Source organism: Gossypium raimondii, chromosome 8 (genome assembly GCF_025698545.1).
Source record: "Gossypium raimondii isolate GPD5lz chromosome 8, ASM2569854v1, whole genome shotgun sequence".
Classification (NCBI taxonomy): Eukaryota; Viridiplantae; Streptophyta; class Magnoliopsida; order Malvales; family Malvaceae; genus Gossypium; species Gossypium raimondii.
Window position 1 is genome coordinate 58,935,882 of NC_068572.1, and position 13,163 is coordinate 58,949,044.

At 33.6% G+C, this 13,163-nt stretch overlaps 2 protein-coding genes across 2 annotated transcripts; one reads left to right on the forward strand and one right to left on the reverse strand.

Annotated features, from left to right (window-relative positions):
• The first annotated feature begins 1,256 nt into the window (after window positions 1-1,256).
• Window positions 1,257-2,483, forward strand: LOC128043079 (uncharacterized). The gene is made up of 3 exons (XM_052634902.1): window positions 1,257-1,794; window positions 1,966-2,117; window positions 2,250-2,483. Exons 1-3 carry the CDS (start codon window positions 1,257-1,259, stop codon window positions 2,481-2,483), a joined length of 924 nt encoding a protein of 307 aa, XP_052490862.1.
• Window positions 2,484-10,914: 8,431 nt separating this feature from the next.
• Window positions 10,915-11,992, reverse strand: LOC105792600 (protein LEAD-SENSITIVE 1). The gene is made up of 2 exons (XM_012621245.2): window positions 11,854-11,992; window positions 10,915-11,574 (listed from the first exon to the last, which is right to left on the reverse strand). The coding sequence occupies exons 1-2, from the start codon at window positions 11,933-11,935 to the stop codon at window positions 11,108-11,110; spliced, it is 549 nt and encodes a 182-aa protein (XP_012476699.1). The 5' UTR covers window positions 11,936-11,992; the 3' UTR covers window positions 10,915-11,107.
• Between the last annotated feature and the right edge of the window lie 1,171 nt (window positions 11,993-13,163).

Below are 13,163 nucleotides of genomic sequence, written 5' to 3' on the forward strand. Positions count from 1 at the left end.
GATAAATAATTCATATTTGCATATAGGTGAATATCAGCTCTAGTTGGCTTTGACTTTTAAGTTTATTGGGATATGAGATCTTCTTAACTTGGTTCATACTTATCAGTAAGATGTAATTGAAGTCCCGGAATGAGTTGCAGGCAGAAGTTACCAGGAGCTTGATGTTTTGCTAACGCCTTTCGTAACACCAAAAGTTGCCACAACAGCAGCGCCAGCAAGCATACCAGCGGGAATATGGCCTTCAATTTGGAAACTTGTGGCAAAGCCTGTTTTGCAATACACAGCGAAGTGCTGAGAGTTGTTAGTAAACATGTCGTAGGGGCCAAAATCATTCCGTTCAAGTAAATCAGTTGCGATGCTAATAACTTCATGAGGAGGCTTGGAATCGTATGGGCATCAAGTACCACGTTTTCTTGCAATGAATTCTAAAAGGGGAACTCCATAGTCAAAGATCTGGATCATTCCACCATCAAGGAAACAATCTATGCATACTTTTGCTATTTCACCATTTTCGACTCGCTTGTCTCCACATTTATGGCATCCAGGTAGCTCCCCAAGTTTCTTGGCTGCTCCTCGGAGATGAATCACCATGCCATCCCCCATATATATTCCTGCAATGCTCAATCAAAAACACCCAATGTTTATGTGTATTGAGATCACGTGTTTAAGATTGCTGCCATTTAGTTTTTTTCTGTTGCTAAGTTTGAATAATTCTCTTTTACTTTAGGAGCTTAGTTTTTCGATTTGTTTGGTATATTGTTACTAGATTCTTAGCAGATTTTTAGAACCTCTTTTTTCTATTTTTAGTATTGAACTTTTGTATTTAAATCGTTGAGGTGCAAATCAATTATTATTCCAGTCTTTAATTATTTTCTATCTTGAAACTTTCTTTCTCTTCTTTCTGCTTCAAATCTCTAGATCAATCATCAAAGTTTGAGTTCTAATCACCAAAAAATTGGTATCAAAACTATTTTCTTGAGGGATCTGTGAGGTTATTTGCGTGTTAAGATGGAAGGAGAGTCTAGTTTTTCAGTTCCTGCACCACCAATCTTCAATAGAGACAATTATCAGATGTGGGCAGTTCGCATGGAGACTTACCTGGAGCCTTTAGATCTTTGGAAAGCTGTAGAAGAGGATTACGAAGTCCCACCACTTCTAGCAAATCTTACTGTGGCCAAAAGGAAAAGAAGGCAAGGAAATCAAAGGCAAAAGCTTGCTTATTTGTAGCTATGTCTCAAATGATTTTCACACGAATAATGTCTCTAAAATCAGCAAAAGAAATCTGGGATTACCTCAAGGCTGAGTATGCAGGAGATGAGAGGATTCGTGGAATGAAAGTCCTGAATCTAATTAGGGATTTCGAGTTACAGAAGATGAAGGAGTCTGAGTCAGTGAAAGAATATTCTGACAGACTTCTTAGCATTGCCAACAAGGTGAAATTGCTTCGTTCTGAGTTGAACGACTTTAGAATTGTAATAAAGCTGCTAGTCACTATTCCAGAGAAGTTTGAAGCCACCATTACTACTCTGGAGAACACCAAGGACCTATTAAAGATTTCTCCTGCAGAGCTCTTGAATGCTTTACAAGCACAAGAGCAAAGAATATCCATGAGTCAAGAGGGAGTGATAGAAGGTGCCTTACCTGTCAAGCATCAAGACAACAACAGGTATAAAAAGAAGAAAAATTTTAAGAACCAGTTGACAAGTGAAGAAAATTCATCAGGCAATTATCAGAAGAGCAAAAGAGGAGGTGTCAAGAAATCCTATCCACCTTGTCACCATTGTGAGAAGAAAGGTCATTCACCATTCAAATGTTGGAAAAGACCTAACGCCAAATGCTCCAAATGCAATCAACTTGGACATGAAGTAGTGATTTGCAAGTTCAAAGGCCAGGTGTAAGAAGTAGATGCACAGGTAGTTGATCAAGAAGAAGAAGATCGATTGATCGTGGTTACTTGTTTCTCAGGCAGAGAATCAAGTGAGAGCTGGTTGATTGATAGTGGGTGCACAAATCACATGACGTATAACAAGAAGCTCTTCGAGGAATTGAGAAACACTGAAGTCAAAAGAGTGAGGATTGGAAATGGTGAGTACTTAGAAGTCAAGGGAAAAGGCACAGTAACTATTACAAGTTATAAAGGTACAAAATTTATTTCAAATGTTTTGTTTGTACCTAAAATTGATCAAAATCTCTTCAGTGTTGGTCAATTACTGGATAAATGCTATAAAGTGCTATTTGGGAATAAGCAGTGCTTGATCAGAGATGCTAATGGCAGAAACTTGTTCAATGTCAAAATGAAGGGAAAAAGTTTTGCTCTTAATCCAATGGAAAATGAGCAAATTACTTTTAAACCCAGAGTTAGTGCCACTGAGACTTGGCACAAGAGACTTGGGCAGTTTCACAATCGAGGATTGCTTCAAATGCAGTCGAAAAAGCAGGTGGAAAGACTTACAGACATTGATGATGATCTACCTCATTTTTGAGCTTGCAAATTTAGGAAACAACATATACAACCCTTTCCTAAACAAGCCTAGAGAGCCTCGAAGAAGTTACAGCTTGTTCATACTGATCTTTGTGGTCCTCAGAGAACGCCATCGTCAAATGGTAACCTGTATTACATAGCCTTTATCAATGACCTAACAAGAATGTGTTGGATTTTCTCGTTGAAACAAAAATCAGAAGTTGCTGGTGTCTTCTGGAAATTCAAAGCCAGAGTTGAGAATGAAAGTGGATGCATGATTTAGATTTTAAGATTTAATAATGGTAAGGAGTACAATTCAAAAACCTTTAATAGGTTTTGTGAAGAGGATGAAATTGAGCATCAGTTGATGGTGCCATACACTCCACAATAAAATGGAGTCAGTGAAAGGAGGAACAGATTCATAATAGAGATGACTCGATGTATGCTTCATGAAAAGAATCTTCCAAAAAGCTTTTGGGGAGAAGCTGCAAACACTGCTGTGTTCTTGCAAACAAAAATTAAAATTTGTTGGTGTGTTTTGGAAATTCAAAGCCAGAGTTGAGAATGAAAGTGGATGCATGAATCAGATTTTAAGATCTGATAATGGCAAGGAGTACACTTCAGAAACCTTTAATAGGTTTTATGAAGAGGTTGGAATTGAACATCAGTTGACGGTGCCATACACTCCACAACAAAATGGAGTCAGTGAAAGGAGGAACAGATTCATAATGGAGATGACTCGATGTATGCTTCATGAGAAGAATCTTTCCAAAAGATTTTGGGGAGAAGCTGCAAACACTACTGTGTTCTTACAAAATCAGATTTCAACAAAAGCTGTGAAGGATCAGACGCCATTTGAAGCTTGGTATGGTTACAAACCTTATTTAAAGTTCTTTAGAGTGTTTGGCTGTCTATGTTTCACTTACATTCCACAGGTCAAGCGTGATAAGCTTGACAAAAAGGCAGAAGCTGGCATTTTTGTTGGGTATAGCACTATATCTAAAGCTTACAGAGTCTTTCAACCACACACTGGACGTGTTATTGTGAGCAGAGATGTTTATTTTCTTGAAAATGAGTAATAGAATTGGGAAGACTCGACCAGGACGAACCAAACTTCTAGTGCACCAAATCATTTTACCATTGGCAACACGTTAGAAGAGCTTGAAGATGAAGGGCAAGATGTTTTGGCTGATGATACACCTGTCAAATGTACAAGGTTGTTCTCTGACATTTACCAAAGATGTAACATGGCATTTGTGAGCCTGCAGGGTATCATGATGCAAAAAACAGTCAACATTGGATGGCTGCAATGAAGAAGGAGCTTTCGATGATCGAGAAAAACAATACTTGAGAGTTGGTTGATCGACCTCTGGACAGAAAGATAATTGGAGTAAGATGGGTGTTCAGAACGAAACTAAATCCCGATGGTTCAGTTAACAAATTCAAAGCAAGACTTGTTGTGAAGAGATATGCACAAGTCTTTGGAGTCGATTATTTAGAAACATTTGCACCTGTTGCCAGGCTATACACTGTAAGGTTACTGCTTGCTCTTGCTGCACAAAAGAACTAGAAAGTTTTTCAGTTAGATGTTAAATCTGCCTTCCTAAATGGATTATTGCAAGAAGAAATCTTTGTCGAGCAACCTGAATTTTTTGTAAGCAGAGGCAATGAAGACAAAGTTTACTTACTGAAGAAGGCTCTGTATGGCCTAAAACAGGCTCCACGAGCATGGTATAGCAGAATTGATGGTCATTTGTTGGGTCTTGGCTTTCAGAAAAGTCAATCTGAGCTCATACTATATGTCAAGCATGAAGGTACAAACACTTTAGACATTTCTCTTTATGTAGATGACTTATTGATTACAGGGAACAATCTCGATCAAGTTAATCAGTTCAAATTGGAAATGAAAAAGGCCTTCGAAATGACAGACCTTGGTTTGATGTCTTATTTCCTTGGCATTGAGATCAAACAAAGCCAAGATGAAGTGTTCATCTGTCAAAGAAAGTATGCAAAGGAGATACTTAAAAAAATTCATATGGAAGATTACAAGGCAATGAGCACTCCTATGAATCAAAAAGAGAAGCTAATCAAAGATGATGGTTCTGCCAAATTCATTGAAGCTGAGTTCAGGAGTTTGGTAGGTTGTCTAATGTACTTAACAGCAACCAGACCTGACATATTGAATGCTGTAAGTATTCTCTCCAGATTCATGCATTGTCCCAATGAGACTCACATGAGAGCTGTAAAAAGAGTTATCAGATACATCAAGGGACCTGAAGTTATGGAGTGAAGTTTTTAAAGCACAGGGAATTGAAGTTAATTGGTTTCTCTGACAGTGATTGGGGTGGCTCAACTGATGATATGAAGAGTACCTCTGGTTATTGTTTTTGCCTTGGATCAGGCATGTTCTCTTGGAGCTCGAAGAAGCAAAAAACTGTAGCTCAATCCACTGCTGAGGCAGAATTTGTGGTTGCAACAGCAACAGTTAACCAAGCTCTCTGGTTAAGGAAGATTCTTGTTGATCTAAACATGGAGCAGAAGCAAAGCACAAAGATTCTAGTTGATAACCAAGCTGCCATTGCAATCTCTAACAATCCAGCCTTTCATGGGAAGACTAAGCATTTCAACATCAAGTTATTTTTTGTTTGAAAAGTTCAAAAGAGTGGTGATGTGTCTCTTTGTTACTGCAAATCTGAAGATCAAATTGCAGATATCTTCACCAAACCATTACCACTTAGCAAGTTTGAAAGCTTTAGGAAGAAACTTGGAGTTTGCAGCATCTAAACAAGAAGGAGTGTTGAGATCACGTGTTTAAGATTGCTGCCATTTAGTTTTTTTCTGTTGCTAAGTTTGAATAATTCTCCTATACTTTAGGAGTTTAGTTTTCCGAATTGTTTGGTATATTATTACCAGATTCTTAGCAGATTTTTAGAAACTCTTTTTCTATTTTTAGTCTTGAACTTTTGTATTTAAATTGTTGAGGTGCAAATCAATTATTATTCCAGTCTTTAATTATTTTCTATCTTAAAACTTAATTTCTCTTCTTTCTGCTTCAAATCTCTCGGTCAATCATCAAAATTCGAGTTCTAATCACCAACAATGTGTGTGTATACATGTTGTGATCTTCTGGGTATATGGATAAAAAATTGAAAAGAAATAGAAGCAAACCATGGTGATCATAGAGACCTCCCTTTCTTTCACAGTAGATGTGATCCCCTGGTTTAGGAAGCCTTGGTTTGCTTTGTGGCTGTCCCATTTTTGATTTCTGGTTAAAATCTTTTGTTTTAAGTTGTGTTTTTAGTAATAAACTAAGGCAAATTTATAGTAGATGTGATTAGAAGAAGCAACAAAAAATTGAGAATCAAATTTAATAAAGAGAAAACATATAATTATGCTTTGAAAGTTTTGGAAAGGAGGTTCTGATGCTTACTAGACAATATTGCTCAAAGGAATCAAACGATCCTTCAATGGTGCCAGTTTACATACCAATGTAAATGCTTGACATGATTTTAGTTGCATTAAAGCCCTTACTGCCTATACCCTTTAGCTCTTTTACGGATAGATTTGAAATAAATTTAAATTATTTGGAAAATATAGTTGTTTAATCATAAATTTTGCTTTATAAATGTGGTGCAGATGAAACCTCTGTTGGAGAAATTATGGTTTCAGCTACAAGAGCAGTTTCAACTTATGTTGTAGCTAGGCTGAAACAATAATTTATCATGTTTAGAACTGATAATCATTTTAGCTGCTAAATCTATTTGAATGTTGAACTCATAATCTGTTGCAAGCTTTCATGGCACATCTTAGAAGATTAATCTAACGAAGGAACAAATCATAAATGATTGAATTTCAATTCATCATCCAAATCGAATTTCCTAGTTTATGGAAACTGGATTGAGTGATTTAAAGAATATCTTGAAATTTTCATTATTTATCCTAATAAAGTAGTCCTATTTTGTAAGATACTTTGGTGGGAATTGTTATTGGAAAATTTATAGCTGCCTTTTTTGATAGAAAATTTAGTGGAAAGTGATCTAGATTTTTTTGTATAAGTGTAAGTTTGGCATATAGTGAGTTGTAGGATTTAAATCCGTCAATATCTAGTGCCCTTAGTGTAGTGATTTTGTTTATATGTACTTGTAATTTTTTGAAAAATTTGGTTTAATAAAATATCCATCAAGATCATTAATATATTCATATATTGTCTTCAATGGTTTTTGCACGTAAAGAAAAATGAAAACAAATATTAGTTAGTAAACTATAGTTTACTAATTACCTAAAGTTTAACTAATATTAAGCGGTATTATGTGGTCGGATCGTAATAAGAAAAGGCAACTTATATTAGTAGATAATCCAATCATGTTCTTAGATAATCAAAATTGAACAAATCGATTGAAAAACTAATATGTCACCTATCAAATCCAATTGGGGAGATACATTATCTTGGTATTGAAGCAAATGACTCTTAGAAGATAGAGATATAAAAGTGACTGACTTGGCTGATGGTATATTGGATAGAATCCAAGTAAAATAGATCCTAGATTTGTTTATGAATAGTAGAGAAGGTCGTTCAATAGAAAGCTGAGATAGACTTAATCACCTCGTACAGAGCACATATATAAATTTAGTTAAAGTTTAATGTTATAAATATCACAAGACTCGATTTAAAAAAAAAGTCAAACTTCTGTTGTGTCTAAAAATATTATTTTCTAAACCGATTTTTCCAACAAAATCATCACTTGTACATGGTTGAAATCGAACTGTGTAACTAATCTTTTTGTGTTGTTTTTCTTCACTTGCTAGTCTCCTCAGTTATAACTACTCGTATAAGTACTCAAATACCAATGCAAAAATCACTTGTTTCTTCTATTTATTATCAGAGTGAGACACTTGACATAGTAAGCGGTGATTTTGATATTAATTTTTGAAAGGTTATTGCGTTTTACAAACCCATGTTGGATGGATCCAATTAGGAATATTGAAAGGCAAAGATGAAGACTTTTATAAAATCAATCGATGAAAAGACTCGGCGTGCAATTCTCATTGGAAGGGAACCTCTTGCAAGTAACCAATTTCAAGGCTTTGAATGCCATTTTGTGGAAGAAAAATGTGATATTCTTGAAACAATTGAAGCTATAGATGCTAATCATAAAATTTGACTCTCGAAATTCTGGTGAATGAAGCTTTTAATGAATTTTATGCCAATTTGTATGTTCTATCAAATTTGCTAGGTTTTTAAATCTCTTTCCGAGAGATTTTGTTATCAATGTAACTGTTATTAAAGAGACAAATGATATATGTGTATGGATAAAGTCATATGTATATATATAGTTATGTTTTGAGCATAAACTAAAATAAAATTTTAATACATATGATAAGAACAAGTAACATAAACTCAAGAATCAAATTTAATAAAGAAATATACCTATAATTTGAAGCTTTAGGAAAGGAGGTTCTTATGCTTGCTGGACAATATTGTTCAAAGGAATCAAATTTAAGATATTCTAAAAATATAGTTGATTTATGATCAATTTATCCTATAGATGTAGATGTAACTTTATTGACATGGTTGTTTTATACAAACAAGTTAAGATGTTAAAATTTCATGTAATTAATTTTGGGTGACTCAAATTTAATAACTCATATTAATAATAATTCATATGTAATTAATTTAACTTAGTTTGATTCTATTATTTGTATCTGAAGTGAAAATATATTCATAATTTTTATTGGTATTATTTGTATGTTTTAGTACAGGTTGAGGAAAGTAGTACATCACACATTTTTGCAATACTCCACTAATATTATATTATATTTTATATATATATATATATATATTATACCACAAAAACCCAAGTTCAAGTGGCTGTTTATTTCATAAATCATGGCTGATGAGTCCTTAGTTGATCTTTAGTGGTAAGGGCTTCATAGATCACTTTGGTAGCATGATATCCAACAGCACCAACCAAGTTAAACCCAAATAACCTCGTACAGAGCACATATATAATTTCAGTTAAATTTTAATGCTATAAATATCACAAGACTCGATTTAAAAAAAAAAAAATCAAACTTCCGTTGTGTCTAAAAACCTTGTTTTCTAAACCGATTTTTCCAACAAAATCATCACTTGTACATGGTTGAAATCGAACTATGTAACCAATCTTTTTGTGTTGTTTTTCTTCACTTGCTAGTCTCCTCAGTTATAACTACTCGTATAACTACTCAAATACCAATGCAAAGATCACTTGTTTCTTCTATTTATTATCAAAGCCAGACACTTGACATAATAAGCGGTGATTTTGATATTAATTTTTGAAAGGTTCTTCTGTTTTACAAACCCATGTTGGATGGATCCAATTAGGAATATTGAAAGACAAAGATGAAGACTTTTATAAAATCAATCGAGGAAAAGACTCGGCGTGCAATTCTCATTGGAAGGGAACCTCTTGCAAGTTGCAACCAATTTCAAGGCTTTGAATGCCATTTTGTGGAAGAAAATGGATCCAATTAGGAATATTGAAAGACAAAGATGAAGACTTTTATAAAATCAATCGATGAAAAGACTCGGCGTGCAATTCTCATTGGAAGGGAACCTCTTGCAAGTTGCAACCAATTTCAAGGCTTTGAATGCCATTTTGTGGAAGAAAAATGGATCCAATTAGGAATATTGAAAGACAAAGATGAAGACTTTTATAAAATCAATCGATGAAAAAGACTCGGCGTGCAATTCTCATTGGAAGGGAACCTCTTGCAAGTTGCAACCAATTTCAAGGCTTTGAATGCCATTTTGTGGAAGAAAAATGGATCCAATTAGGAATATTGAAAGACAAAGATGAAGACTTTTATAAAATCAATCGATGAAAAAGACTCGGCGTGCAATTCTCATTGGAAGGGAACCTCTTGCAAGTTGCAACCAATTTCAAGGCTTTGAATGCCAATTTGTGGAAGAAAAATGGATCCAATTAGGAATATTGAAAGACAAAGATGAAGACTTTTATAAAATCAATCGATGAAAAGACTCGGCGTGCAATTCTCATTGGAAGGGAACCTCTTGCAAGTTGTAACCAATTTCAAGGCTTTGAATGCCATTTTGTGGAAGAAAAATGTGATATTCTTGAAACAATTGAAGCTATAGATGCTAATCATGAAATTTGCTTCTCGGAATACTGGTGAATGAAACTTTTAATGAATTTTATGCCAACTTGTCTGTTCTATCCAATTAGCTAGGTTTTTAAATCTCTTTCCGAGAGATTTTGTTATCAAAGTAACTGTTATTGAAAAAGCAAATGATATATGTGTATGGATAAAGTCATATGTATATATATAGTTATGTTTTGAGCATAAACTAAAATAAAATTATAATAAATATGATAAGAACAAGTTACATAAACTCAAGAATCAAATTTAATAAAGAAATATACCTATACTGTGAAGCTTTTGGAAAAGGAGGTTCTTATGCATGCTGGACAACATTGTTCAAAGGAATCAAATTTAAGATATTGTAAAGTTATAGTTGATTTATGATAAAATTTATCCTATAGATGTAGATGAAACTTTATTGACATGGTTGTTTTATGCAAACAAGTTAAGATGTTATAATTTTATGTAATTAATAATAATTCATATGTAATTATTTTAACTTGAAATCAAGTAGTTTCATTATATCTTAAATACAAGTCAAATAAGCTAATTGAATTGGTTGAAATATAGAAATTTTCGCCCATGGTCGCTAAGGAAGTTGTTTGCGGAAATTGAAGATGGATGTAGACATATTGCTGAAATCCAGTTTGCAGTCACTAATCATAAAAAGAATAGAATGGTGGAAACTTTAGCAAAGGTAAGCATGGCAAGGAAAAACTTATTTAAAGCTGCTTGGTGAGTTGCTGTTGAAGCAAGTGAATGATGCTGGGTTGGTCTGTTGTTTTCTGCAGCAGAGTACAACGGGGAAATCTATTGTTGAAGTTGTTTTTGTCTGCTGCTTAGCAATATTTGCTAGGTTGTTTTGTTTTTTTCATTTTTTTTTAAAAACTGTGATTGAACATGTTTGGATTGTTCTCAACGTATTTCACTGAATTTGCAAAAAAAAAAAAAAAAAGTTAGACTTAATGACTAACTAATATAATGTTAGCATTAATCCATATAGTGCATAGCTAGAGGATTGGCCGGGGCCCGATCCCCTTAAAATGAAAAATTTTCAATTCAAGTCTTTTAAAATTTTTAAAATTTTAAATTAATAAAGGTAAAATTGTGTTTTGCCTCCTAAAATGATAAAAATTTTATTTAATTATTTAAAATTATAAAGATATATTAAAATGATAAAATTATATTTTTAGTATCGTAAAAATTACAATTTAATTTCGGTTCTAAAATTTATTTTTAACTTCGACCCTAAATCTATACAAGTAATTCAATTCAAATGAATTAACTAAACAACTAACCGAATAAATATGAGAGAGAAAATAAGAGATTCGATTATTTGTATCCGAAGTGAAAATATATTCATAATTTTTATTGGTATTATTTGTATGTTTTTGTACAGGTTTAGGAAAGTAGTACATCCACTTTTGCAATACTCTACAAATATTATATATATTTATATTATACCACAAAAACCCAAGTTCAAGTGGCTGTTTATTTCATAAATCATGGCTGATGAGTCCTTAGTTGATCTTTAGTGGTAAGGGCTTCATAGATCACTTTGGTAGCATGATATCCAACAGCACCAACCAATTTAAACGCAAATAACCTTGCTGTTTGATTGCTCATGGCCATGCCCGTTTTGCAATGCACCGCGAAGTCCTCGCAGTTGTTGAGGAAAAAATTGTAGCTCCCGAAGCTCTTGTCTTCGAGCAGACGATAGGCGGTTTCGACGACTTCGTTTGCCGGTCTGCAATCCCAAGTGCTGCAAGAACCAGAGCGTTTGAAAGCCAGTCTTAAGTAAGAAATGTCGTATTCGTAGCGGTAGAGTGAATGGCCATTGAGGAAGCAATCGAGGCAAGTTATGAAGATCCCTGCTTGGGGCTTGAACCCACATCTTTCGCAGGGTCTTAGGTTGTAAGTCTTGCTTGGTCCCATCAGATGAATCACCATTTGATCTCCCACATATATGCCTGGTTTAATCACAGGTCTCCCTTTGATTTAGAAATCATGTAATAACCATTATGTGCGAAATTTAACTGAGAACATACACTTGTATCCAATATCCATTCGACCTAGAACTTAGGTCAATTGCTTCTTTCTTTTTTAACTTTTTTTTTAATTAAAAAAATCACTGAGTGATAATAAATTCATGAATGAATGTTATTGGATTTTCCATCCGAACGAAGCCAAATTAAAATAAGAGGAAATGAAAATAGAGAGGAAGAGAAAATAAGAGGAAGAGAGTGTACCATGGTGAAAATAAAGACGTGATTTCCTATCTGAAAAGATGTGATCTCCTGGTCTTAGATCAGCTATTCTTACTGTTTTCATCTCTTTAATTCCCTCGCCCTTTAAACTTCTATATGTTTGTTATACGTCCTTCTTTAACCCCCCCTCCCCTATATATAGAATTGTAATGCTGAAGCCAGAACATTCAACCACGCGTTGTATGACTATTATTATTCCGATTCAATGTCAATTTTTTTTTTCAAAGTTACATTAAATATGATTTAATGTGTAATTATGTATATGAATTTTAATTTTGTATAATTTTTTATTTGATTCAATTCTTATAAATTATTGACACAGTTGTTGATATAACATCATTTTATATTTATATATTACGTATATAAATAATTATATTTGTTCAATATAAAAATAAATTGATGTATTTATTTCTTTAAATGTGTATGATTAAATCAAAATTAAAGTTTTAAGTATATATTTGAATAACAATTAGAGTTTCACGTGTATAGTTTTTTCTCCAAGCCGTTTGTTTCTTATCTTTTGTTTTGCCCGGTGAGACTGGCTATCGCCAGCCTTTTTCTCCCTCCCACCGGCCATTTCTTTCTTCCTTCTTCTCATTCACTCCACATGTCTTCTCTCTTTTCAGTTTGCAGATTTATTTTGTGGGCATCTTTGTTGTTTTCACAAGTTGTGACTGACAGATGACGACGTTTGTCGTTCGCTAAAACTCCACCAGCCATCAGTAGTTTTTCAAAATAATAAATTATTTCATGAGTCGATTTGGATCCGTGCTTTCTTAAGTTTTATAATTTTTTTGTTTGTTTTTCAATTGTTTAATATATTTTCAGTTTTAAAAGTTTTATCTGCTCTTATAGAACATTTTTTAGTATTACTTATGCATGTAACCTTAGTTTTACAAGTGATTTTAGAGATAGTTTTGTTGCCATCCTCTCTAGTTTGGTGAATGCTTGATTCTTTTGTCAATTTTTGCTCGCCACTTTGGATCATTCGAGACCGATTTCTTTATCGTATTAAGTATTTGCAAACACTCCAGATCTGTCGTACTTGAGTTATTACAAAGCCAATTGTGTTAGAATTGTGTGACCCAAATTCTAAGAGATTGCTTGCAAGTCAAGTTAAACAAAAATATATTTTCTTTCTAGAAGATTTAGTATTTATTTGTAATGGCCCAAATTTGAGGTTATCGGAACAGTGGTTTCGGGACCACAAATCCGATGAGAAAAATTTTATTTTTATTATATTTTTATGGTCTACAATTTCACAAAATGATTTCGTGAAAATTTCGTTCGAA